The 26,825-nt window shown below is 46.1% G+C and overlaps 1 protein-coding gene across 2 annotated transcripts in view; it reads left to right on the top strand.

Moving 5' to 3' along the window:
* Positions 1-231: 231 nt before the first annotated feature.
* The window catches only part of RNF220 (ring finger protein 220), a 211,548-nt gene continuing 184,954 nt past the window's right edge, over positions 232-26,825 (top strand). Inside the window, exons 1-2 of one of the 2 annotated variants that reach the window (XM_081145245.1) lie at positions 232-576; positions 6,889-7,630. In XM_081145245.1, the coding sequence (XP_081001371.1) occupies positions 7,006-7,630 (625 nt within the window). In that variant the 5' untranslated portion in view covers positions 232-576; positions 6,889-7,005. The remainder of the gene's footprint in view (positions 577-6,888; positions 7,631-26,825) is intronic. The other variant, XM_081145244.1, reaches the window with a different exon arrangement.

Below are 26,825 nucleotides of genomic sequence, written 5' to 3' on the forward strand. Positions count from 1 at the left end.
AAGAAATCAAGAAGATCACCAAACCATTCATTTAGATCTTGAGTGGGGGGTGGGGGTGAACAAAAGCAAGAGCTCTCTTCAGTTTACAGTGTCTCACCACTCCAAGACTTTGGAGCGCTTTGGTGAGGGCCAGCAGGTTTGTTCTTCAGGAGTGCCCTGGGTCTGGACTCCATTTCCCAGAGTCCCTTAGTGCCCTAATGTATTCAGTGCTCAGAGTGCCTGTATGTGTGTGAGTGTGAGAGAATGTGTGCGTGTGTGTGCGTGCGCCCGTGAGTGTGTGTGTGTCTCCCAGTCCCTGGGAGAGTGGAGGCTCATTCACTGATTAGAGCCAGCGCTGAGAGGCAGCACTGCTCCTTCTCTCACACCAACCGAGTCTCTTAATCTGTACATGCAATCCCAGGCAGCTCGCGAGCACAAACCCGGGGCCAGCCGCCTGCTGCTGCTGCCGCTGCCGCCGCCGCCGCCGCCGCTGCCGCCGCCGACCCTGCGCACCCGGGACTTTTCATGCACCACACTCACCGCCTTCTTCCCTCCGTGTCCTGAAAAGTGTGACCGTTCTCCCAAGGAATTTACACGGCAAGTATGGAGAAAGAGAAAGGGGTGTGTGGGTCTGTGTGCACACACCAAAGGGGTGGGTGCGAGGGCCGCCGGGCTGCTCCGGAACCTGGCTAACTTTCCGGGTCGGTCTCCTAGGGATTTGGGCGGCGCCCCCCCCCCCCCCAGGGGCAGGGGCTGGGACCTGGACTGGCGCGTCTTAGATCTCCCAGCCTCTGTGCCCTGCGCGCTCCGTGCGCTGCCTCACTCAAACTTTCCGTCTTGAGTTTTCCTTAATGTGTTTTATTTGGGGGGTGCGAGGGGGAGGGACCAGACGCGGGAGTTGGACAGGTAGGGAGGGTGAGGGGACAGCAAGGGAAGGGAGCAGGACTTCTTTTCTTCATTTTTTAATAAGCCCCATCCCCACTTTGTTTGGGTCGGTCTGGAGAATGCCTTCTCGGGGTGTTCCCCGGTCTATGCCGCGGTGATTTCCTGCGGGACCGGGACCAGACCGGACCGGGTGGTACTCGGTGGGAAGCCCTAAAGGGCGGGCAGGATGGAGAAGGGGTGATCCGAATGAGAAAGGGGTGACCCGACCGTCACCACTCTACACACTACCCGCCCTGTGGGATACCGGAGGAGAGACTGGGAGCCTTGGGCCCCTGAGTGCTCGGCTTACTTTCCTGGAGGGGGCGGGTGTGAAGGGCGTGGAGGGAGGAGGGTGGGTTGGGGGAGCCGCTGCGGGCTGGAAGGAGGCAGGTGCTGGCACAGACGTGGACCCTTCTAATGCCACCGCTAAACTCCCCGCTCCGCTGGGCTGGACCCGCCTGGCCTGAGAGCCGCCCGACCCGTACCGGGTCTCCCGGGATTTTCGGGGCTGGGACTCTTCTCTTGCGGAGATTATACGGAGCGGGGTGGGAGGACCACCACATAGACAGGGGCACGTTGCTCTTTTCGTAGTTTTATTTTTAACATAGATTTACCTGCCTTAAACTGAGTAACAATTTCTCTTCCACCGACTTGAGAACAAAACTTTTCAGCGAACGCGCTGGTCGCTGCGGTGCCGCGGTGCCGCGGCCATCCCCGCCGCGCCCGTCAGCCGGCCGGGCGACCTTCTCGGCCGGAGCCCAGCCCCGCCACAGCGCTCCCAAGCCTCCAGCCACCCCCCGCCCCAACCCGGGCCTTTCAGGGCTCGGCCTGAGCGTTTCGCCTTTGTGCATTGTAAGGGAAATCTTTTCTTCCAGGACGCACAAACTTGGGCAGAGAGCTTCCGTGTGGCCCCCGGCGAGGCCGCCCGCGGCGGTGAGGCCGGCCATCCGAGGGGATGCCCGCGCTGTCCGCTCGCGGAGCTCGAGGCCTGAGCGGACCCCGGCGGGCGAGGGCGCGCAGGAGCCCTGGCAGAGTGGGGGCTCGGCCGCTGGGAGTCAGAGGAAGAGCTCTCGCTTTCCGCTGAGAACGCGGGCTCTCTCGGGCCCCGGCCGCGGCTCCAGTGGAGCACCAGGGCCCCGGCCGAGCCGGACGCGCGTCCCCACGGGAGGAGGCTTGGGGCGGGGCGCTGGGTGTGGGGCTCTGCCCGCCCGGCCCGGCCGCCTGGAACCTCTGGCCTGGGCCCCCTCTCCGCCCCGGCAGCCGCTGAGAGGGAGGACTCGGGCGCTCTCTGCCCACGGTGCCCACCAGCCACGCCTCGCCTCTCGCCTCGGTTCCGGACTTGGCTTGAGAGGGGTAAAGGGGAAAGGAGGGAAAATAAAGAGAAAAAAGGATGGACAGGGAGGAAGCGGCGGGTCGGAACGGAGGGAGCGGGACGGGCTGGGGTGTACGGCCTCCTCCTGTGGCTGTCTCGGGGCTTCTTCCTGAGACTAGAAAATGAGTCGAGGTGGGGAAGGGTAGAAAGAGCGTCGAGGAAAAGCGAAGCGGCCGTCTTCCGTTCCCATCCCTCCTGGCCCGCGGGAACCCTGCAAAAGTGGCGTTAATTCTCTCGCTGCGCTCGGGGCGAGGTAAGGGAAGGCCGAGGGCAGGGCGGCGCCGCACCTCTCGTGACCGACGGGGCCGGGCCGGGCACCGAGCGAGCCGAGACTCACACCTGTTTGGCGAGCGGCAGCCGGGCCGCCGCGGCGCGAGAGGCACAGCCCTCTCCCGCACCCTAGGCCCGCGGCCCGGGGCCGGGGAGGGCCCGCATTTGCAGGAGAGCTGGAGTCTAGGAGCCCCGTGGCTGCCCGGCGAGGCGATGGCGCGCGGCGACGGGCCGGGTGACCCGCGGGGCGGGGCTGTTCTGGGGCACTAGGTACTTGGACTTTGATCGAAGGCACCTTCCTACGAGCCTCTGCCTCGCGCTCCCTGTCCCGCTGCGGACCAGGGCCCCTCGCACTTGTCCGTTCTTCGCGGCCGGCGCTCTCATTCCCCAAAGTTACAAGCAGACTGTTTCGGGGGGAGGTTGTTGGGACCTAAAGTATTCTTTGTGCAGAGGCTACCGAGAGCTGGAAGGAGAGGTCAGGCCGTGCAGTAGCCGCCTCGGCTCTGCGTTGGCCCGAAGTTGATGTAGGTTTCACCTTCACCTCTTCTTCCTCCGTTTTTCCTAAAAGAGTTGGTTTTTCCCGGTTAAGACTCGTCCTGACTAAATTCTGCACTGCTTGCTGAGCCGGCAGCCCCGCGGCCCCGCGCTCTGGACAGTCCGGGCTGTCTCCTATCCTCACCGGTTAGCCAAGCCAGACCTGGGTCGGGGTCCAGATCTGGGACCCACACCTGGCCACGTCTGATTCGCAGGCGTTGCCCCCAGCCCGTGTTAGCCTTATGTTTCCTTGCATATGGTGGTAAAAATTTCTGTTAGAGTGGTGTTTCCAGATACCCCCTGGGCATTTGGTGTGCGGGAATTCTCTTCTAGGGGAGAAGTCTGTGAACTTAAAAAAAATTCTTTTCTGATTCTTCACAACTCCCCACTACCCTGGCCCCATTTCCTATTGTTCTCTGCTTTTTAAGTTGCCTGTTAATTTTTTTTTAAAGTTTATTTATGCAGAGGAAAAATACCGTTTAATTTGTTCTATTATTTTCATTCCTTGCTTTTGGAAACGGTTCAGAGACCACAAAAATGTCACCTGTTGTAATAAGCAGAGGAGTGTTGTGAGAGCGTTGTAATTGCCAGCAGAATCATAGTTCGCTGGGCGTTAAGAGCTGGGGCTCCGGGAGAGCGGCTTTGCAGCTTTCTTTGTGGCAGTCATTTGCAAGTGGGTTTGGCTCCCAGCAGCAGCAGTGTGGCTTCCTTCTACACTCATAACCACAGCGGGTCAAGAAGCCCAGACCCTGGACGGGGATGGTGAGAAGCTGGGGTGGGAAACTGCCCACTCTGAGAGACTTTGGCGTTCAGTTTTTCTATGCGAAACTGACTAGTTTGTGCCGGAGAGCGGGGAGCCTTGCGCATCAGCCCAGACACAGACATTTTCACGTTCAGAACGCCAGCTTCTTCGTTCCATTTGTCTTGGTTCTGGCATGTTTAACCACGCAATTAGTGATCTCACTAATTATTCAGTTAGTTGGCGTTTTGTAATCACTTTAAACCAGGGTTGGGTGTGTGATTTAACAAACTCCCACACACATACAGACATGAACCAAACCCATCACGTCAAGGATTTGAAATTTTTAAAACTCAATATTTGTTGGTCCCTCCGTCCAACCTCACTGCTTGCCAGACAATTTATTTAGCTTCGTGGATTGATCCCTCCTCCTTGTTTAGTTAATTCAACAAAGACTTTTTGCAATCTGTTTGGAGTTTGTCTGATGCCGTGGAAAAGTAGCTGATGATTTATTTGGTTGCTTTTCGATTTCTGTCTTCAGCCCTTCTTTCTCCTCCTTTCAGCAGGGATGTCAGCTGTTATTACTTCCTATTGATCCCTTTGCAAAGTGAGAAGTGAACTAAAATTAATGTCAATTCCACTGCTCGGATCAATAGCCGGAGTTATTTTAATCTGGATTTGCACGAAGTGCTAAATTAAAAAAAATCAGCATAGAGGCAGAAAAGTAACAGTTACTTACTTTCCCTTTGCCCGGTTCTTTACAGTCACCCAAATGCTCTATCAAGCTGATTATCTTACAATCCATATTTTTTTAATTAAGAGGGTCAGTTAGTTTTCTTATTTTGGGTTCTGTGTTTAAACCCATGACATTTTGACATTGGGAGTGTATTAACTATAGATTTTCATAATGACTGTGGTCTGCTGAAGCCTCATCTATACAAGTTGTTAATGTGAGGAGGGGGTAAGAAAGAAAAAGGAAAAGAACACACTCCCCCTTCCCCCACAGAGACCAACGCCCACACAGTGGAGGAAAAGAGATGCGGCCTGGAAAAATAGTGTGATTTATTTTCAGTATAATGAAGTTTCAAATGAATAACTGGGTCTGAGTGGCTCACCGTGTTCTGTTGGAGTGTCCGGTGCTGTCGCCAGATTACTAATTTATGAAACTCATTTAACATAATGAGGTGATCCAGGAAGTAAAAATAGAAAGCGAATCCTCTGGGTGATTGGCTATTTTGGGGGAGAAACATTCCTCCCCTCACCCCTAGTGTATTATGTTTGCCCTCTTCTCCTGCTCTCCTCATATAATATTGCTTGTTGATGGACAAGTAGTTATTTCTGTTGTGAAAAGCTGCTTAGAACCCTTGGAACAGCCCTAGACCCACTTTCAGAGCATCCATATTGTGTGGCTATTAATCTGACTTGAAAACAGCCAAGAATAGGATTCCCAGACTTGTCAGCCTCACCGGCTGCCCTTGGCAGATCATTCCCTGCACTGCTATAACTTGACAGGAAAGTTATTTAAAATTTGGAAGAGAGAAAAATCCGTTAATGTGAGATACATAATCTGGTAATTTAGCAATGATGTCTATAAGGAAAGATGCCAAATGAGGAAGCAGTCTGATGGTGTGCACTCATCTTCCCAATTAATAACAGTCATTGACACGTCTACTACAGGATGGGAGAAGGAAATACTCTCTTTGCACTGCATTAAGTCAGGAGGATTCATCTACAGTTTAACTAAGGTTTCTCTGTTTGAGGGAACACCAAAGACAGATACTCCATTATCTAGGCGGGGGTTTTTTAAGGGAGGGGGTAAATTTTATTTGAGACATGACTCTCAATTTAAAGGTTATAATTTGTAGCAGATGGTGATTTTTGGTTACACTTTGAGTTTCACTTACGTTTCTACTTAGTGTGTATGTTTGAAGCTAATAAGTCCTAGTAGTCATCTTGTGTTATCTGGACTTTTGATATATAGCCCTTCTCCCACTTCCCACTAAAAGTAAATTTTGAAACAGAATCAGTGACTGTGAAAATGTACAACCTAAATTTAAAAGAGAAATTGAAAGAAGTCTCTCCGAACTCCAATTTGTTCCAGAGGCCTTCATTGGACGTCAACTCTAGCTGGGCCAACAAGCAGAGCAAAATAAGTCAGAAATTTTGTTAACATTTTGCTCTAAATGTTAATGGCAAATTCAAGGGAGTTTACAAATCTACTTAAGAGTGAGTGCATTAGTAACTAAAATTACCGATTCGTTCTTTGCTGCCCCTGGAAGACAGCCGCTTCTAGAGAACATATGCCAAAGGCACCCATTATGTTTTTAAATATTGTCAGAGACGCCAGGCATTTTATTGATGAAGGTTTTGTTCCTTCTCAGAAAAGAGAAAGCCTGTGTGATTAGAGAGGGGTATGCAGCAACAATAATGCTGCTGTTATTTGTTCACACAGCATTTCTTTCTGGAAACAGTCTTAGATGATACATGAAGATGTGTGTTTATGTGTGTGATTTATCCACACGCACAATTTGTACCACCTAACGTACAGATGTTCATGGTCAAGATGTGCTTGATTTAGGGATTTTTCAGTATCAGGGCGTTATTAGGGGAGATGAAGAGACGACTCATACATGGGGCGTTATAGAGGTGGATCCTTTTCTCTTTTTGAACATCAGGCCTGCCATGAGTGGTGTATGTAGGTGGAGGCCCTTTAAAATATATGCCCCACCTAATCTACTGGGTGACTTGGTCTTCCAAAGCTCATTTGCTCAGGGAATATTGTATGTGGAGGTTTTATGATTTTTTTCCCTTTGCTGGGCTCAGGCGCATTTCACCCGGAACGTGTAGGGACCAAAGTCAGCTACGCGTACATCACAGTAAGTTGTCTATTGATTTTCCAGAATGAAAATGGTCTGATGCTGCTGCCCACTGGCTCCTAAAGCCTGTGGTGTCTCTTGCCCGAGAATCTGTAAGCCAGAAGGATGGTGTTTCGATCACTTAGGGTTTCCCGTTCTTTTCCTCCCCCTAACCTTCCTCCCCCTCTTTTTTTTTCTCTTTACTGTTTCTGCAGGTGTTAGAAGGGGATGATTCCCCAGTAACATTCCTTGCCCTGATCCAAGGTGCCCCTCAGCCTCCCTCCCAGGGAAGACTGCTTCTTGTGTGACGCGGACCATAGAAAGAAACTCCAATGGACTTACACCGGGCAGCCTTCAAGATGGAGAACTCGTCTTACCTCCCCAACCCGCTGGCATCCCCAGCACTGATGGTCCTGGCGTCCACAGCTGAGGCCAGCCGCGATGCTTCCATCCCTTGTCAACAGCCACGACCCTTTGGTGTACCTGTCTCAGTAGACAAGGACGTGCATATTCCATTCACCAACGGTTCCTACACCTTTGCCTCTATGTACCATCGGCAGGGTGGGGTGCCGGGCACTTTTGCCAATCGTGATTTTCCCCCTTCTTTACTACATCTCCACCCCCAGTTTGCTCCCCCAAATCTAGATTGCACTCCAATCAGTATGCTAAATCACAGTGGTGTTGGGGCTTTCCGTCCCTTTGCTTCCACTGAGGACAGGGAGAGTTATCAGTCAGCCTTTACGCCGGCCAAGAGACTGAAGAACTGCCACGACACAGAGTCTCCCCACTTGCGCTTCTCAGATGCAGATGGCAAGGAATATGACTTTGGGACACAGCTGCCATCTAGTTCCCCCGGTTCACTTAAGGTTGATGACACGGGGAAGAAGATTTTTGCTGTCTCCGGCCTCATTTCGGATCGAGAAGCCTCATCTAGCCCAGAAGATCGGAATGACAGATGTAAGTACTTTGATGTGAGCCCTCCCTACCCCCAGTAAGCCCTGCCTTACAGTAGTGTTCAACAGGTCGGTGGCCTTTTCCCTGCTCCTAGTAATGGGAAGGGCCAGTTCCTTCCCATTCCATAGCTATGGAGTACTAATATTTACTTGTCTCTGTCAGTAAGCATTGAGAGTTCTGTAGGAAATGTTTTTCTGAAGGTAGCCAGAGGCAAGTTGACCTCCACACTGCCCTTCTCTCCAGGGCATGATTGGCTTATTCCCTGGGGACTCTGGAGTGAAGAGGGGTACCATATAGGTACTGGAGTAAATGTCATTCCATTGGAAAGGGTAGGTTCCTAGGGAATTTGGGGGGCCTGAAGAAACTTATCCATCCCTCCTCTTTTTGCTATCCTCATTATGTTTCTCTGATATTAGTATTATATTTTAGCTTTTCCATTGTATCGCATCCACTGGAGTCCATGTGATTTTATTGTCACAACTCTCAGCCCTTGTCCACATCAGGCTATTTTTCAGAGCAGGACAAAGGTGTCGTCAATCACCATAAAGCATTTCAAACAGCTGTATTTTCCTTGCAATCGCAAGGCTAGAAAGCTGGCTTCTCTTGGGATTTAACAGGTTTGCTGGATGCTTATCCTGGAGCCCACTTTTAGGACTGGCTGTGGTTGACCTGTGTGGCTGCTCCATATTTGATGTTCACAACTATTATTAATTTCTGCTTAAGGAACAGCTTTCTCATGTTCTCCAAGTGCTTTTTTTGGGCTCTGGCTACCTCACTACTAGTTGGAACTAACCTTGATTTGGAACTTGTAGACTAGGACTGCTGAACCCTGCAATCTTCTCATCTAATCTAATCTAATCTAATCAGAAAATAATTGTGTTTTGAAGCTTTTGGGCTGTGGGTAGACAGCAGTTTTCTTCAAGCCTGGTGAAAATGTATGAACTGAGAGTGTTTTCTCACCCAACCCTTTGTTCTAAGGTTTGCTTCATTTTGTTTTCTTAAGAAAACTACATCTGAGGTTTGCTTTCCCCTCTTCTCTATTTTTTGTGCTTCCGCCCTCTCTATAACTACCAACACGAATACCATTTTTTTCTCTTCTCTTTATGATGCCGAGGAGAGTAATAGAGACATTGCAGCTCTCTCCCCTGTCGGCACTGCTTCCTCAGGCTGTCTCCTTGAATTAGGCACTGTGTTAACTTTCCTGCGCTAAAAGGCATCTGCCTAAACCCAGCGTACCTTTTCAATAAAAGTCATCATAAAATCAACCTGCCTTGTAAATCCATCGCTCTTTGGTTTTGAAATATGTTGCGAGTGTGTCTTTTATGTCAGCGTCTGTAAGCCGGAGACCTCCCCACTTACGGGAGAAGGCTGCTGTATGACAGCACAGCTGCCCATGTGCTCTCTCACTTTGCTTTAGTCCCTCTTCTACCTTTCCCCTTTCCGTACAGCTGACGTATGTGTTATGATCCTGCTTTTTGAATATACCTGCTGAACATGGATTGGCTTTGTGTCGGTCTGTTTTAATTTAGTTTTTGTCAGTGTGCAAGTGCTCAAGGCTAGCTGTAATTTGACCTTTAGCTAAAACTGCCCTGGATTAGGGTATGACAAATTTTCCTCCCTTTTTCTCCAAATACAAGTTGAAAATGAAATCCTTCAAAACTAATATGCCACAACGTAACACCTGCAGATCAAGATTCCTTTCTTCTCTCCTAATATATCCAGCTTGTCTCCATCTATCTTTTTAGCCCAAACCTGTATCAGATGCCCAGAGAGGAGGAAGCTTGTTAGTCAAGTCAGAACTCATAGATGTGGATATCCATTCCCCTCCGAGTGTCAAAGCCATAACTCTTCTGTTTGCCTGGTTTGCATTGTGTGGTGGTGCCATCCCCCATGGAGATGGATCCCTCACACCGGAATACGCCTGGGTGGAGAAAAATTAAATGAGTCTGTCTCCCAAAGTGAAATGGAATTCTGACCTTGAAATTAATGAGATTCTGATCAGAAGGGTGGGGAAACTTCTTTATTTCAAATTGTACTGTTACAGAAATTGGAGCCCATTCTCCCTCTATTTTTAAAAATATTTTTCCTTTAGAGAGTAGTTTGTGTTCTCTTTTTTCTCTTACACATATATTCAACCTATGGGTGTGCATGTGAGTATGGGATGTTTGTATACCCACATTATTATCTAGAGTTGCATTTGGGACTAATCTTTAGCAAAAAACAAAGGTGTAAAGTGAAGAGGAGACTGTTGCTTGGTGATAACTCTGGATCTGTGCTCCTCTTCCCTTTCCTTTCCTTTCCTTGGGCAGTGTGGCAGCCGTCACAAACGGTTGTATTGCGTAGCATCTGTGCTTTTGATTTTGAGTGTTTGGAAGACAGGGGAAACATTTTTCTGTCAGGAAGGGTTGAAGAGGCACTGTGACAAAGTCTGCAGCAGCTTTCTTGGCTCCTGTCATATGCCGATGTGTGTCAGAATATTTATGGTCTGTTTTATGTAAATACATATTTAAGGGCCGTTAGAAGGCCTGATTATTCCCACTAGATGCCTTTCAGGTCCTCCCTACAGAACCGTTTTGAAATAAGTAATATTTCTCAGATAATCGAGTGACAGTATACAAGACTGCTTCCAAAGGGAGAGCTTGAGGGGCAGATGGGGCAGGGAGGGGGATGGGAAGGCAAGAGGACAGAGAATAGAGTGTTCAAAATAGCAAAGTAATAGGTTAAGTGGCTTTTGCCCAGACTACCAATATAATAGAATATAAACCATATATATTTTAGTTTTTTATTCTTAAAATTTAGAGTTAATTTCTGATATGGTTGACTCATTTTTCAGTCTCTTCATATAAATTTTTTTCATAAAGTATAAAAAAATGTTTTAATTAAATACAGCAGTAAAACTCCTAAATAAGCATTTGTGGGGGGGATTGTACTGGGTGGGTGGGTGTCCCTTACATAGAGTAGAAGTTTTATGACTGAGTTTTAGGCCAATGAAAAATCAGTTTTACAATGGAAACACTGACAATTTTTACTGTTGCAGCCACCCCCTGCTCACACACTGTATCCATATGCAGATATGTCCACATGTGAGAGCATTTGAAAGAGGGGCCTGCAGACATGGTGTAATGTACACGTATGTGTTCTTCCCTTCAATCTGGGTACTTTCTTTTGTGATTAAATATCCATTTTTGTAGGAAAAATTCTAGCTGTTTGGGTAAAGTGTCGTCTTTTCTAGTAGATGATTCCTGTTTGCTTGCTTGTTCATCTACCTGGCATCACAGGTGATTCCCAAGGTAGGTGTTGGGCTTTGTGGAAAAAAGAAGCCTTTACTCTACAGGACTGACTTATTTGCCCTGGAAAAAAGGGAGCAGTATTTTGTGAGAAGCCGTTCGTGGAGGATGCATAATTCCCCAGGAAGGGGACTGAGGTAACTCCTGTTTATTGTCACTCCCTGAACCAGTCTCCCAGGGCTCCTTGTCCAGGGAAATGATGCTAAAATTTATGGACCAATTACAAATAGTCCACGTGTGTCTTACATATGAAGTGTCTACAGATATGTTTCCCAGGGCTTTTAAAATAAACATTTCCTCATTAAAGAAACTTTACAACAAAGGGAAGATACGTATTATCTGCTGCCTCGTGCTAGAATCTATACATTTATTACCCCCTTAGCACTCTGGCTCTTATCATGTGCATTTCCTTATCATTTTCTTTGGACCACCTCTGTGCCTAGATTTCTGCCTGGGTGACACAGTCTTTGGCCAGCCTGCCAGTCGGTCCACTCATCCCAAATTGGAGTTGGCTAGTATGCATGCTTATTTGAGGATTGAGAGGGACCAGAACTGCCTGTGTGGAGCGATGACTGGCCACATCAGGGATGGGCACTGGGCAGTGACCATAAGTGGCCCTCTTATCTTGGCCCTTCCCTATGATTAGACAGATTCACAGGTAGGTAGGTAGGAAACTGGTAGTTCACAGCAACTACAGGTGGTTCTACTTTGGTTCTCAGGTCCCAAAAGCCCTGAGTAGAAGATGGTATTTTGTACTTTGAAATGTGCCTTATAAAGGCATGTGCCATTTAAGTCCCTGTGTTCTAAGAATCAAATAACTGAGGGTACATAGGCCCAGGGAAGCCCAGAATGAGGAGGGTCAGCTACATCATGGGGGCGTTGCTAGAGGGAATATGTCCCAAGGGCTCTGGGACTGGGTGGACAGGGACCCTAATTTGGGCTTTTAGAATTGCGCTTGCTGGAAATAATGTTCGGGGCAGTTCTCAGGTCACCAGGCTGAACTCCTGGATTGTAGCTGGAGCAGATGACCACTGTGAAAGGGTCAGCAAACCACCAGACCCAGATGAGTCAGATGGTTTCCTCTGTACTGACTGCCTAGACCCAGCCTGATTGTTGCTCAGCTGCTCCCGGGTTTTCCCCAAGTCCTTTTAAGAACTCCTGGGATGTGTGTGTTTGTTTCTGGTTGTTCACTCCCAACACAGTCATGGAGACTCCTTTTCATGCTGCTGGGTTTAATTGTCTTGTTGGGATAAAGAAATGTTTGCACAGTTAAAGTGGGGCCGGGCTGGACCGGAGCAGTCCCTGATGGCTGCAGAGCCAGCTGGCCTGGCTTGGCCCCGCGCACCGCTCGCCCGCCAGCGCGGCGGCTGGGCTCGCTCCCGCTCCGGCTCTCGCTCTCTCCTCGGTCCTCGCTCCCCGCCCGCCGCGCGGCTCTGGTCGGCGGCTGCCTCCCTGCACGGCCGGAATGCCTAATCACCATGGTGAGAAAACGGACACCGCAGCCGCCCTCCCTCCTCGCCTCGCGCCCTCCCTCCCATCAATTGTCATGCAGAAGTGATCCCCGGCTGCCGTTTCCTCGCGGCCGCCAGCCAGCCCCCGCGCCGCTCCCGGCAGAAGGGTGGCTGGTAATTGATCGTTTGGGGGAGGGGGCGCGGAGGGGCGCGAGGCCGGGCCGCGGGAGTAAGGACCACCGTGGGCCCCGTTGCCTCACTTGAAAAGGACCCCTCAGCCTCCGCCACCGAGATGGCTTTCAAGTGGATCCAGAAATGTTGGTGACTTCGCCGTCCCGCGGCTGGACTTGGAGGCTGCGGAAGAACTCCCGGCGCTGCCCCAGGCGGGCCCCACGCCGCCGCTGCCTCCTGCGGTCGGGGCCGAGGACCAGCCTGGTCCCCCACCCCCTGTCCTGCCCCACCCTCCATGTCCCTGGCCCCCTGGTCGCACTGAGTCCGAGCCCAGCCCTTAATCGGTTTCCTGTACGTGGTCTGAGCCACAGAGACAGTGTGGGGCCGGGAGGAGGGTGACCCGGGAGGAAGGTGACCCGGGAGGGGGCACGCCCACGCGGATGTCGGGGTGGTGTGGGACCCCACGGGAGGTGCAAGTGGGCGGGGGGCGGAGTGAGGAGGCGAGGGGGACACGGAGGGGGTGGGTGGCCGGTGCGCCGGGAGGAGGCTGGGGGTGCAGGAGTGGGAGGAGGGAAAGGGGAGGGCCCAGGGCGCGCTGATGAGGAAGGATGGACGCGTACTTGCGCATCTGGAGCTAGCTGCCCCTCGGCACCCGGGGACTTGGGGGTTTCTCCTGGAGATTCGAAATGTTTTCGCGGTCTTGCAGTTCAAATCTGTAAAACGTTCCGGGGAACATTTCTCAAGTCCAGGGCTTCATGAATCGGAAGGAGGGCTGGTATTCGGGCGAGGCGAGTCGTGGTCGCCTCTGACAGAGGCTCGCAGCCAGCACAGCGGGGCTCGTTAAAGTCTGGGCAATTTCTGGAACTCTTCCCACGGGAAGTTTTCCGGGGCTGTCTTCCGGTCAGCGGCCCCAGGTTGATTATTTGGTGGCCCTTTTTTTGTTTGAAAACAGAAAACACACATTGTATCCAAATAACAAAAGTTGCCCTCCCTCCCCACCCCCTTTCCTCATTAGGCAGGGAAAAGGAAACTGAAAAATAGAATTATATTTTTATATTGGTTTTTCTTATTTTTAACCCTTATTAACTACACCCATCTGGTTAATAAATATTAGCACACGTCGAAATGTATTCTTTGTAAATGCTCAGGATTTGGAGTTACAATACATTTAATAGTTATATTTTATAATGTTTTTTCATATTTTTATATATACTCTGTATAAATATGTGGGATTTAGCGTGATGCTACTTTTTTGTAAAATCCACGATTTTAACACCAAAATAACAATTTTTGGATTTGAATATACTCTTCCAACTGTTTAACAGCATTTCTCAGTGCCATTTTACCCTCTTAAAAAGAGCTGAACTACAGACTTAAGGATAACTTATTGCTATATATCAGCTAAAATGCCTTAAAATTTTTAAAAAGACCATTTAAATTGTGACATTCGTGGTTGAACAGAGTGTGATTTTATCCTCAGTAACCTCAAAGTGTATGCTACAGGGTGGGAATTTATGACTATATCTTTGGGGCAAGGAGAGAATTTTCTGCAAAAGAACTTTCACCTAGTTTCTCTCTTATGCCCTTTTCAGGAAAAGATCCTAAATTGAGACTATGGGGTTGAGGCCTGGAGAAATAATAGGCCGTGGTATGAATCAGTAAACCTGGTTGATGCTAAGTAAACAGGAATAATTTATTCCCTTCCAGCCTTACCCAATAGATCAGACTTTTCTGTTATCTTAATCACATTTTAGTTTTAGTATTACAATTTTTTTTTTAATTTTTTTTTTTGCATTTGTGCCAATCACATCGAAGGGTTCAGTAAGTGTTAGTGGAGTACTGAATAAATTGATGGTGGTGATTATAATCTAATTTTTACTTTAAGTTTTTATCAATTTGCCACTCTTCAGCATTGCGCTGGATAGTATCTATAAGACTGCTATCCCAAAGGTATACAGGTTTTATGGAAAGAAAGGAAGAATTTATTTATGCCTTGAGGTTTGATAATGACAAAAGTAGGCAGAGAGTTTTTCAAGACATATAAGTGAAATTACCTTTCTCAAATATAGACTTATTTTGTTGATTATTTTGGGTACTAAAATATAGTATCTTAAAAAAATAATCTAAAACTTTTCTTTCCTAACACTCTAGAAACCTAAAATTGAAGTTTATTCCCTTCTCAAATGTTTTCCCACAGCATTACATCCCCTATCATGTAGTCCACAAATATGGATCAGCTTTTGATGTATATTTTAGGGGGAAAAGTTCCTACCTACATCCTGGTTGAAGCTGAAAACGAACAAGTGATGTGAGAGTTTTGTAGACACATATAACCACCTGGCAATTCAGATATTTGACCATCCATTTTCTCTGTAGAATGTCTTGTGATTGAAGATGACCTAGAGGAAATGAAAGTTATGTTTTTGGGGGAGACATGGTGCTGCATCCAGTACATTATGTTTAGCAGACACAAGCTTTAGGAAAGTCTAGAAGCTGCATGTGTGAAGAAGGAACCTTTTGGTACAGTCTCATGAGAAATCAAGCCCGGTAAGCCTGAGTGTGACTCACTAGACAAGGGTTGTCTTTTTCCACTGAAATTCATTTGCAGGCTGAGATGTATGGCTTTGCATCCATCTTAGAACAGCAGACAGTCAGAAAGATGTAGGGAGGGGGAAAGGGCCAGCCCTGGAGAGACCTTTGCTTTATCTTCAGGTATATGATTCCCATTTAGGAGCCAGCTAATCCTATACTGCTCTCATTTGACCTTGCTTTTTGGGGTTTGATTTAAACCAAGTCAGAGTGGTCTAGCATGATAAATACCTGTTAGAAGAATAAATGCTGTATTTGCCCCCTTTGAGCCACAACTTGAAGGTGTTTCAGATCATAGGTGGGGAGGCAATATAACATAATAATTATGAGTTCAGCCTCTGGAATAAAATTCTGACCCTTTAGCTTACTTTCTCTGTGACCCTGGGCAAATTATTTAACTTTTCTGGGCCTCAGTATTCTCACCTGTAAAGTGGGAATTATACAACCTTAAGGGGTGGTTGTGAATGACTGAATGAGATTAAATATACAGATAATGCTTAGAACAGTTACACTTACAAATACATAATGACTATTATTATTTCAAGGACAATCTGGTAGTTTAATCTTCATTGTTAAAAGCACTGATGTAGCCCAACACAGGGTCATTAACAACTAGCATGTATGCAGGATCCTTTTACACACTCCTGCATTATGGCAAAAAGGGAGGGAGAAAGGCTCAGAACCTCTTTCTGTGATAACCAGCTGTTTTACCTCCCTTCATTATTATCCATCCACCAGGATTAGCCCTGGTGTTCCTCTAACCTCCTCTCTTCATTTTATTTAGAAGCAAGGTAATATTAGAGTTTAAAAAAAACAAATCTCTCTGAGTCAGGAAGGGACTGGACTAAGGTTAGATATCTGGCAGTGATAGGTTAGAAAATCTGAATCTCATCATATTTTCTCATTCTGAAATTTTGTATTATCAGATATTGTTTGAAATAAATGGGCCATTAGAATTTGTGTGTGATAGAGATTTGGACTACATATAATCAGATTTGCTATAATGGTATTTGACTAGTATTAGAATTCCAAGTCTCAGAGTTTCAAGTATGTCCTTAGATTTTAAGTTATACAGGCACTTTTACCCTCTTGCCTATGTGAGAGAAATCTGTGAACCTTCCCCCATCTGTGCGTGTCACAGTCCCACAGCATGATGGATTGTCTCTGCTTGGGGGAGGCTTAGGACGGGGTTTGAAGGGGCCTTGTAGGTCAGGAGAGAAATACAGCAGCAGGACTGAGCTGGGGGGGCTGCTGAGGAGGGATTAGCAGGGGAAGGGGAGGGCAGGGTTGGGCGGGGATGGGCCTCTTCCATAGTGCCTGTGTGCATTCTCTTAGGAGTAAAAGAGGGCTGTCCATTACCCTGAGCGCACAAATAAACTCAGTGTTTTTCTCTTTGTAGAGAGAAAGCCCCATGGGGCTTGGGAATACTAAAAAATGACTCTGTATGTCAGTGGGAGAGGTGGGAAGTAGGAGGATGGGAGTGGGAAAGACTGACTCTCTGCCTGAGGACCTTGGATTTGAGTCTGTTTAAATATAGTAGTTCATATTTGAAAAGTCTTCTGTTCACATATATGTATAGCAGAAATAGCCATTGGAAGCAAGTTGTTCAATACCTCAGTCCTTATCAGTTCCTTCATGACTTCCTTTGAGAGAAGGGGTTCAGGTCATTGTTGGGGACAAAGTGTCTCTAGATCATAGAGCACCCACTTCTCCTCTCTCCCTGTCCCCAGTCCTTGCCACATGCAAACACAAAGGTGTATGGGAGGTAGGAAGGGAAATGCTGTTTTAATTTTTAGTTTTTAAAGAAGAGGGGAAAGTCTGGGATTTAGGCCCAAATGCCAAAAGCATAGTTAGGAAGGAATTCTAGAAAAGGAAAGAGTTGAGTGAAAGAGGTAGCTAGGTAAGGCAGTAGCACATGCTAGGGTAAGTAATCAGCAGGACTGCAGTTAGGGCCTAGGCTTCGGCTTCCTTCCTGAGCAGTAAAATTTTTTTTTAAAAATCCTTAGAACAACAAAAGTCTGGACGCATGGGCTTCCTTCCTGACAGGCCAACCTGGTGGGGCTTCATTCAGACTGAGCAGCAGTCAAGGCTGATTTACGGTAGGAGATCGCCCAGACAGACGGGTGGGCTTAACCCTTTCCTAACCGCAGAGATATCTCACTGCAAATGCTGTCCTCTTCTGCTAACCTTCCATCATGATGTGGGTAGCTTCTTATTGTCATTTGTTCCTTATTGAAAGAGAGTACCTGCTGCTGGAGGACCTAATACCCTCTTCATGAAAAAGCTGAGTCTATGAGAAGCTGAGTGACTTGTAAGAGATCTTACCATCAGGTCTGTGACAGAGGTGGCATTGTTTCTTAAGGATGGTATAACTCTCAGGCTCTTGGTGACATTATATTGACTTTGGAGCGTTGTGTCCATCTTTGATCATAGGGAGTGCCTCCTGGAGTCTGTATTGGGCTGATCCTGTGAACCTCAGTTCTACCTCTATATAATACTGGTACTACAGAAAGAATAGTGCCGCTTCGTCTTGGTGGCATTGTGGATAAAACTGTGGCAGAGTACACGGGGCATGATTAAGTTTCCATCTTGGTAGAGAGTATGGTGCAGTCATTAATACACTTAACCATTTATCCAATATTTACTGAATCCCTGCATTGTTCCAGGCATCATGCTAGGTGCTGGGGATATGATAATAAGCAAGACAGATTGCAGTCCCCTGCCTTTCAGGATTTTAATATTTATTTATTTAATTTATATATTTTTAAATATATCTTTATTGATTTCAGAGAGAGGAAAGGAGAGGGAGAGAGAGAGAGAGAGAGAGAGAGAAATAGAAACATCAATGATGAGATAGTCATTGATCGGCTGCCTCCTGCACGCCCCCGACTGGGGATCGAGCCCACAACCTGGGCATGTGCCCTGACCAGGAATCAAAGCCCAATCGCCTTGATACTAGGTCAACACTCAACCGCTGAGCCACACCCGGCCAGGCTGGAGTTTAATATTTAGTAAGCAACTGTGGGATGTTGTGAAAAGTCCTATAATAGGGATAGTACAAAATGCCATGGGGTTAGAAGCAAGAGCACCTAATCTTGCCTAGGCATCAGAGATAACCTTAAGCTGATACCTGAAAATCAAGAAATTGCTTATTTAAAGGGGCTAAGTGTGGCTGTTTGATTTTCTGGACAAAGTATGGCATCTGAGAATGGAAGAAAGAACTGCAGAGCTTCCAAGGATTGCTCACAATAAAGTAAGAATAGAATTTCTCTCCACCAGGACCTGAGGCCTGACCTCAGATCTCTATAGTACTTCATCCTATAGCTAGGCATTCTTGAGAATGTCCATTTGATGCTTATGTGTTCACGAGGTCCAGCATCAGATAGGATCTTGCTTTTAAAGTTACTTTCTAAAGATGAGTCACTGTGAAATACTTTCCGATGACATAGGATATCTTATGAGCACCCAGAACCGTGCTTGGTATGAAGTAGACACACAGGAAATGTTTGTTGAAATGAAGGAAGGCCATTACCCTGGGGATGTTTAGGGAGGTAGATCAAGGACCCTGGTCGCTTTGCTAAAAGTTCATGCTCAGCTCTATACTTTGCCCTGCACTGAGACCCGGTAGGGCTCAGGACCTAGAATCCTCCTTTAGCCATTATACTAAGCCACATAGCACCCGGGATTCTTGGCAGGATTTCTTGGGAAAGTTTCCAATGGGAGGTGCATTGCTCAGGCTTGACTTTCATGAGGGAGGGTAGGCGTGTAGTGCCAAGACTATTGAAGGATAAAAAGAGAAGCAAACTATTGTTCCAGCCTGGCACATGTAGGCATTCTAAAAACAGTTTCTTCCAGCCAGTGCCTCCGTACACTGCCATCGCTCTTGTGGTTTTCCTTCCCCTGGCCTCTTTATCGTCATCATCTCTCTACATCCACAGTATTTCCTGAGCTCCTGTTGTAAAGCGCTGTACTCACTGCTGTTGCAGGGACATCAAAGAAGTAGGAGATGAGACTTCCTCTTCTTTAGGGCCTTATGGTTAAGGTGAGTAGCGAGGATATATATATACACACACACGTGTATATATATGAAAAAGAAATAATTAAAAAACAGATGATAAGAGCTCTAGGATTTCAGAAGGAGTAATCCCCCAAGTCTGGGGTTATTAAATTGTGATCTAAGGACCATCTGCTTCAGGATCACTTGTGGTTGTAGTGGAGGAGGGTCGGGTGGAGTATACTCTTTATAATGCAGATTCCCAGAGCCACACCAGATCTCATCAGAATCACAGGGAATGTGGCCTGGAAATCTGTAGGTTTAGTAAGCAGGGGATTCTTATGCTCCTTAAACTTTCTGAATCACTCATCTCCGGTAAGAGTCTCAGAGACAAGGTTTCATAAAGACGTATGGCCTTGGAGGAAGGGGAGTTGGGACTAGGTGACTAGAGAGAAAAAGCCTGGGATTCCACCGAGGAGCCCAGGAATGGTCCAAATAAAGACACAGGGTCTTCTCACGACAATGCCTTTCTTCTCCAGTCTCCCTTTGGCGGTTGGATCTGCCCATCTGCCTCTAGTTCCCCCCTTTGCCTTCACTCCTAATCGGGCTCTTTCCATTTTCCTCCCTGATTGCAGATCAGCTGATTGTATATGCTCAGACAGCCCCTTTCTTGGTGCAATATTGTAATTATGAGGCAGCCCAGCGGAGGGGTCTACGGTGCTTAGCCAGATGTGAGGGAGGCCAGTCTTGCTTTGGTGCTCCTTGGGGCTCTGGCCAGCTTGTCTTCTCACTGCTGTTATACTGCCCAGAAGGGGCTAGAGAAGGTTTTTGCCAGGCTCCTCTCCTCTCCCCCAGCCTTTAAGCTTTCTTCTTATGCTAAAATGCCCATTTGTAAAGAAATAAGGGTTGGACAATTAGAGGAATCTCTCAGTGGCAGAATTACTCACCAACACCTGCAGATTGTCTATTGTCAATCTAATTTAAGCTTTAACCCTTCTGGATGCAGCTGCCAGAGGGTAGGAATAAACCTGGTGCTAGGTTCAGGTGGCTTCAGACCACGTGTACACTAGTGGATGCTCTCATCAATCTTGGTAGTGGACTTGGGGGTGGTGTCCTTTTCCCAACATACTTCCCCCCTTTTAAACACTCATCACATTGTATTGCGTTATTTGTTGCATTGTCCCTCCTCCATCGGCCCATGTGTCTTCTTGTACAATTATCTAGTGTTTCTCCTCATGTAGCATCTAGCTCAAAAATACTTGTGGGAATGTGAACCCAGAACCACTGTTTTCTTGGGTGAGCCCTGCTGGCTCTACCCACTTTGACATAGTCTGAAGGACCACACAGGTCTGGGTACCTCCTGGTACATTTACAAGTGGGAATTGATGACTAGAAATAGGGTAATTGAGAACAGTTCAGTGATAGGACAAGAGCATAGAGTCAGAAACTCTGGCTTGTAATGTACTAGCTGTGTAACTTCGGGTAAGTTGCTTTGTTTCTCTGAGTCCCAGCAACTCATATCTAAAATAGGAACTGGTGAATAAGCCTTGCTCTACCTTACAGGGTTGTTGAATCCAAAAAGATAACAGACATGTTTTGTAATGTAAAAGTAACTATTTAAGTGCCCCCCAGCCTTCTGCTGCACACAACCACACAAATAACACACACACACACACATACATACACACACACACGTATTTATATATATTTCCCTTTCCAAGAACTTCTGTCTAAACAGCAGAATGGTTTTAGGAGACTAAAGTAGCTTATGAAATACCTTGAGTATTCAACCTAGAGGTACCCTCTTACATGCTGTATCATCCTTGAAGTTGGGCTTCAGAAGAGTCTGCGTTCCGACACTGGCTGCAACATTCTTCTCCTCGGTGGTCTGGGACGAAAGCTTTTTGTAGACTTTTTGTGAGTGTAAGTTGACAGGCCACTCCCTATACAGATCTGTGGCATCTCCACTGAAATTTTATATTACCAGATTCCCGTTGAAAGGAATTTACCCACTGCCTTTCTTCTCAGTAAAGCTCAGAGCACCTTTATTTTTTAGTTTCCAGGGCCAGCAACTCTGTTTCTACTTTGTGTACAGAAATGTCTTAGTTCAGAGGTGTAATGCCTCAGCCTAAAGAATGATAGGCAGAATCAAGATGAAGAGGGCTTTCTGCCCCAGAGACCTTTCTTAGGCTGCAGGAATAGCCACACTCTGCAGGCCGGTATGACAAGATGAAGAGGGCTGTGTCAGATCTGGAAGGATTTGGAAGGGCTTGCCCTTAGGAGAGATGTTTAGAAGTCAGAGCTGGGCCAGGAGGACTGGAAAGAGCAAGCATTTGAAGAAGGCTTTACTTGTGCGGTAAACTTCACTGTGTGATTATTTAATAGACCATTAACAAGCAGATTCATTAACAAGATCTTAATTAACAAGTTCCAGGGTTATTCCTCCAACTTCCCAGGGGAACTGTTCTCCTCCTATTTAGTCCCAGAGACTTCCTATCCTTAAACTAACCATACCAGACACATTTAAATTCAGTCTTTTTATTGCAAGTGAAATGACTGCGGGCAAAGGCAGGAACATAATACTACTTCTAATAAGAATAGCTAACACCTTCTGAGCTCTTTCTATGTGTCAGGCACTTTTCTGAGTGCTTTACAGGTCATCATTTATTTAATCTTCATAAAATCCCTATGAGATAGGTATTATCTCCGTTTTACAGATGAGGAAACCGAGGCACTGACTGTTTAAGCAATGTGCCCATTGCTACGAAAGCAAGAAATAGCAGAGATGTGATTCAGACCTAGGCAATCTGGCTGCAGAGTCAATGGGAAGGAAGAAAATCACAGGAGAGGGAGGCCTATGGGGCAGATTCTTGAGGTAATAAGAATAAGAATAATACTTAATCTGCTCATTGTGTGCCAGACACTGTTCTCAGCACTTCATGTATGTATGTAGGTTGTGTCCATACTTGAAGAAATCATAAGAGTCTGTTGTAGTGTGGCAGCCCTTAGGCATGATCTGTTTTGGCCTACTCACAAGCCTTCGTCACCTACACTGTGAGTGCCTTGAGGTGGGACTGTGTCTTACTCATGTCTGTTCCTAGTACCTAATGCATTGCCTAGAACTTACTAGATTCAATCTAAACAAGTTTGTCAAACATAGCCCTTGATGAGAGGGGGAAGATGGCTTAGCATCTGCTGTCTCCTAATGCCCTATGTGGTACAGTGCCTGTCTTTGAGATAGCACTTTACAGATATAGCAGTTCAAAGAAGAGCTAACTCTGAAACAGGCCAGATGCCTCAGTTTCCTCAGGGTCAGCTGGGATTGGTAACACTGGTACCAATCTCAGGGTTATAAGGATTAAATGAGTTAACATAAAATACAAGTGAAGTCCTAAGAATAGTGCCTGGCACAAAGTGAGCCTTTAATAAATCTTAGCAGTAATCACTATTATTAGGGGTTGGGCACAGATTTGAAGTCTCCTGAACCAGGATCTGACCCCCATCTCTACCCTCAATTACATTACAGGGACAATGGCTCTGGCAAGCCCTGATCTACGATGGGGTTGTGTGTTTTTTTGCAGCAAAAAAAAAAAAAAGATTTTCAAAAAAATTTACCAATTGATGTTAAGGAGCTTGTACCTATAATGCCATCTGTTCTTGACTTCAGTTAAATGGAGGCTGGAGCAAAAATGACTCGAGCTCACCTGATGATCCCCCTTTTTAACTACCCTAAAAGAAACAAGATGGAAATAACCAGAATTCTACACTGCCCCCTTGCCTGGGGAAGGATAGTGAACCATCAGGACTTTATTTTGGGATGAAGGGCTTAGTTTGTTCCATTCTTTGCCTTGGCCTTGCCAGCCACTCAGAGAGCAAGCCTGTGGACCATTTACTTTGCCAACTTTATTAGGGAGAGGATAAGGAAGTGGCAGAATACCCAGCATCATTGGGACATTTAGGCTGGGAAGGAACTGTTGCAGGTTGCTTTATTTTGCTTATTTTCTAATTACTTACATAAAGCATAAGACTGTGTTTTCCCTTTATCCTAAGGGGAAAAATTTACTTTTTTCCTATCCCAGTTCTTGTGTATTCTACAAATACCCTTCTTTTTCATCTCAACTTGAAGCCTTACTTAGAGCACTAGTCTCATAGCTGGCTACTTTTGCTCCCACTCCAGTATCCACCCCCTGCTGCATCATCTTTAGTTAAAGATAGATGCTCATAAACCCCCAAACTGGCATCCTTCTTCCCAACTTAGCATCCTTGTGTTCTTCCTAAGTAGCTTGGCCATAATATCACTTTCTTTAGCAGCATTCTAACTTCTAAGAAGCTTAATAGGCAAGGAGATTGTGGGGTCTTTGACTTTCTCTGAGCCTCAGTCCTAAGTGGTTTATTCTATTAAGCTGATTCTTGGTGGTGGATAGGGCTTTACCGGATAAGAAGTTGGGGGTGGGGGTTGCATTTAGAGGAATAGAGTACTTTCACTCCCTCTTCTACTTTGCCCCACCCTCTAGCCCATTCCTGCCCTATGACTCTGTTTTTAGAGCTCAGGAATGAAGGGAGTGGTGATGGAGCTAAAGTAAAGAACTTTTCTTAGAGGACTTAAGAAGTTGACTTTTTTCCTAAGCTGTGATTTTCCTCCTCACCTCTACCCTTCCTCCCCATTTCTTCCTGTGTTTCAATCAGCTTCTACGGATTTTTTTTCTTTTTTTCTTTCACCCCTACTTTTGTCTCCACTCCAATTCTAGCTACAAAGAAAGAAAAATAATGAATAAAAATTATGAACTATTGATTCAAAGGTAGGAAATCCAGGTGTGGAATGTAAAATATAAAATAACTGATTGAAGTCTAACAAAGGAAACAATGCAGACTTCTCACATTTTTTTCCCCCCTCAGAGTTACACCTACCTGTATTTATTCCTTCTGATATTTTGACCCATATTGAAGATTTTCAGGTTTCCCTATTAACATGTCTTCTTGGCTCAGAAGGGCCGGCAGGTTGGGAGAGTAGGAGAAGAATGTTTTTTTGGAATCATGTCGAGCGAGCCGCAAACTGTAAGGGAAATTTGTGAGCAGGAAAAATGAGGTGGTTGGAGAAGTGATAGAAAGGAATGAAGAGTATAGTGTAGAAAAAAGAGTACAGAACAGTCTTCACAGAGGAGGGAGGAAGAAAACCAAAAGGGACTAGAAAACTCAAAGGAAGGAAAGAGCCCTGGCCATGTGGCTCAGTCGGTTGGAGCATCGTCCTGAACACCAAAAGGTTTCAGGTTCAATTCCTAGTCAGGGTACATACCTAGGAAGTAGGTTTGATCCCTGGTCAGGGTGCTTATGGGAGGCAATGGACTGATGTTTCTCTCTCACATCAATGTTTCTCTCTCTCTTCCTCTCTCTCTCAAAATCAATAAAAATATATCCTCAGGTGAGGATTGAAAAGAAAGAAGGAGCCCTGGCTGGTGTAGCTCAGTGGTTAGAGGGTCTGCCTGAGCACTGAAGGGGTCTCGGGTTCAATTCCCCGGCAAGGGCATGTACCTGGGTTGCAGGTTGGATCCCGACCCAGGTTGGGGCACTTGCTGGAGGCAACCAATTGATGTGTCTCTCTCACATCGATGCTTCTCTCTCTCTCGCTCTCTCTTTTTCTCACCCTTCCTCCCTCCTTTCCAGTCTCTCAAAACAACAACAACAACAAAAAAACACAACAAAAAACCCCCAAAATCAATGGAAAGAAACATCCTTGGGTGAGGATTAACAAAAAAATAAAAGAAAGAAAACAAAGACAGAGGCAGGAAGGTGACGGAAAATTTGAAGCATTTCAAGGATTATGAATAATTTCTTTGATAACATATCCATTGTTGATAAAGATATGGGGAAATGGAGTCCTGTACACATAGTTGGTGGGAGTTTAAAGTGTTATAGTCTCCTTGGAGTGCAAGTTGGTAATATCTATCCATGAAATTTTTAAATTAAAATATCTTTTGATATAGGATTCAACTATAGGATCTTATCCATATATTTGGTCAAGAACATAAAGATGTATGTACTTGATAGTATTGTTTGTACAATAATTTAAAAAAACAGAAGCAACACAATGTACACTGGTAAGGAATTGGTAAAATAAATTATGATACATTTATATAATGTACTGTGCAATGGTTTTTTAAAATGAGTTAGGGCCATATTACTAATCTGTTCTGTTGCTTCCAGATGGTCAAGTGGGATAGGATGTATAGCCACAATTGCTGGAAAAATGTCTGATTTTTGTTGTTGTTTTTTATAAAATTAATTTTGTTTTTTGAATTAGTTTGTAAAAAGATTAACTGATGGCTATTTCAGTTTACCATCCAAAAAGTACAGACTGGCCCTGGTCTGGGAGCTATATAGGGAAGGGAGTTTAAAAATGAAATGAGACTTAAAGATGGTCACATGCTTGCTACTTTCTTCAAGTGAGCAAGATGGGGTGGAGAGAGCAGATGTGAGGGGTAAGTGGAAGCCCATTTAACCAGCTCTGTATCTTGCCATTCCCATGAGATTTTTAAAAAAATATGTTTTTATTGATTTTATTGATTTCAGAGAGAGGAAAGGAGATGGAGAGAGAGAGAGATAGAAACACCCATGATGAGACAGTCATTGATCGGCTGCCTCCTGAATGCACCCTGCTGGGGATTGAGCCTGAAACCCCGGTATGTGCCCTGACCAGAAATTGAACCACGATCTCCTGGGTCATAGGTTGTTGCTCAACCGTTGAGCCACGCCAGCCGGGCCCTGTGAGACTTTTTTTCTTCAAGTTAACACTACAGCCAAGTAGGAGCAGAGCACCATCCCTGGCCATCTTCTAAGTGGGGTCTCTTCCCTTCTTGTGCACTGTCAGGGCTGGTGGTGGCCATTCGTTGAAGTCTTTGCAGGATTAGGGTCTAGAGAACAACATTGGCTCAATATGATATGTGCTCATTTGTCTTTCTGCCTCTGGTAGTAATAAATGGTTAAGACCAAGTATAAGTTATTTAACCCTTGCACGAATTTATATGCCAGCCAAAGAAAGGCAGACTTGGTTTTACCTTCTCATAGTAGAGGGAGACCTCTGGGCCCTGCTCTCAGTTGGCCCTGTACCCAATTCAGAGGAGGGACCTCTCTAATATGGAATTTCCCTTCCTTGGCTTCTGGGACATTATACTTTGTTGTTCTGCTCCTACTTTTTTGGCCCTGTTTTTGTTCCCATCATACCCTGTGTTTCCCCATATCACAGCACTTAGACAATTCTCTTTATTGTGATAAGAATGAAGTGTGCATTGGTGAGGGGAGTGGGGATCTACATATTAGTCTGTAGAGGAATTTTATTTTATTTTTTAATTTTTAAAATATATCTTTATTGATTTCAGAGAGAGGAAGGGAGAGGGAGAGCGAGAAACATCAATGATGAGAGAGAGTCATTGACCAGCTGCCTCCTGCATGCCCCCCACTGAGGATCGAGCCCGCAACCCAGGCGTGTGCCCTGACTGGGAATCGAACCGTGATCTCCTGGATCATAGGTCAACGCTCAACCTCTGAGCCACGCTGGCCGGGCTGTAGAGGAATTTTAAAACAATCAACTAGAAGTTGATCTGCTTTTTAATACCATCATGTGCTGGCAATTTTAAACAATGTCAGTTGTAAAATATTTCTCCCCAAATATATCTTTTGTTGGTCAAAGTTTTAAAAAATTGCTATGGTTA

This window comes from Miniopterus schreibersii (genome assembly GCF_964146895.1).
Source record: "Miniopterus schreibersii genome assembly, chromosome: 8".
Classification (NCBI taxonomy): domain Eukaryota; kingdom Metazoa; phylum Chordata; class Mammalia; order Chiroptera; family Miniopteridae; genus Miniopterus; species Miniopterus schreibersii.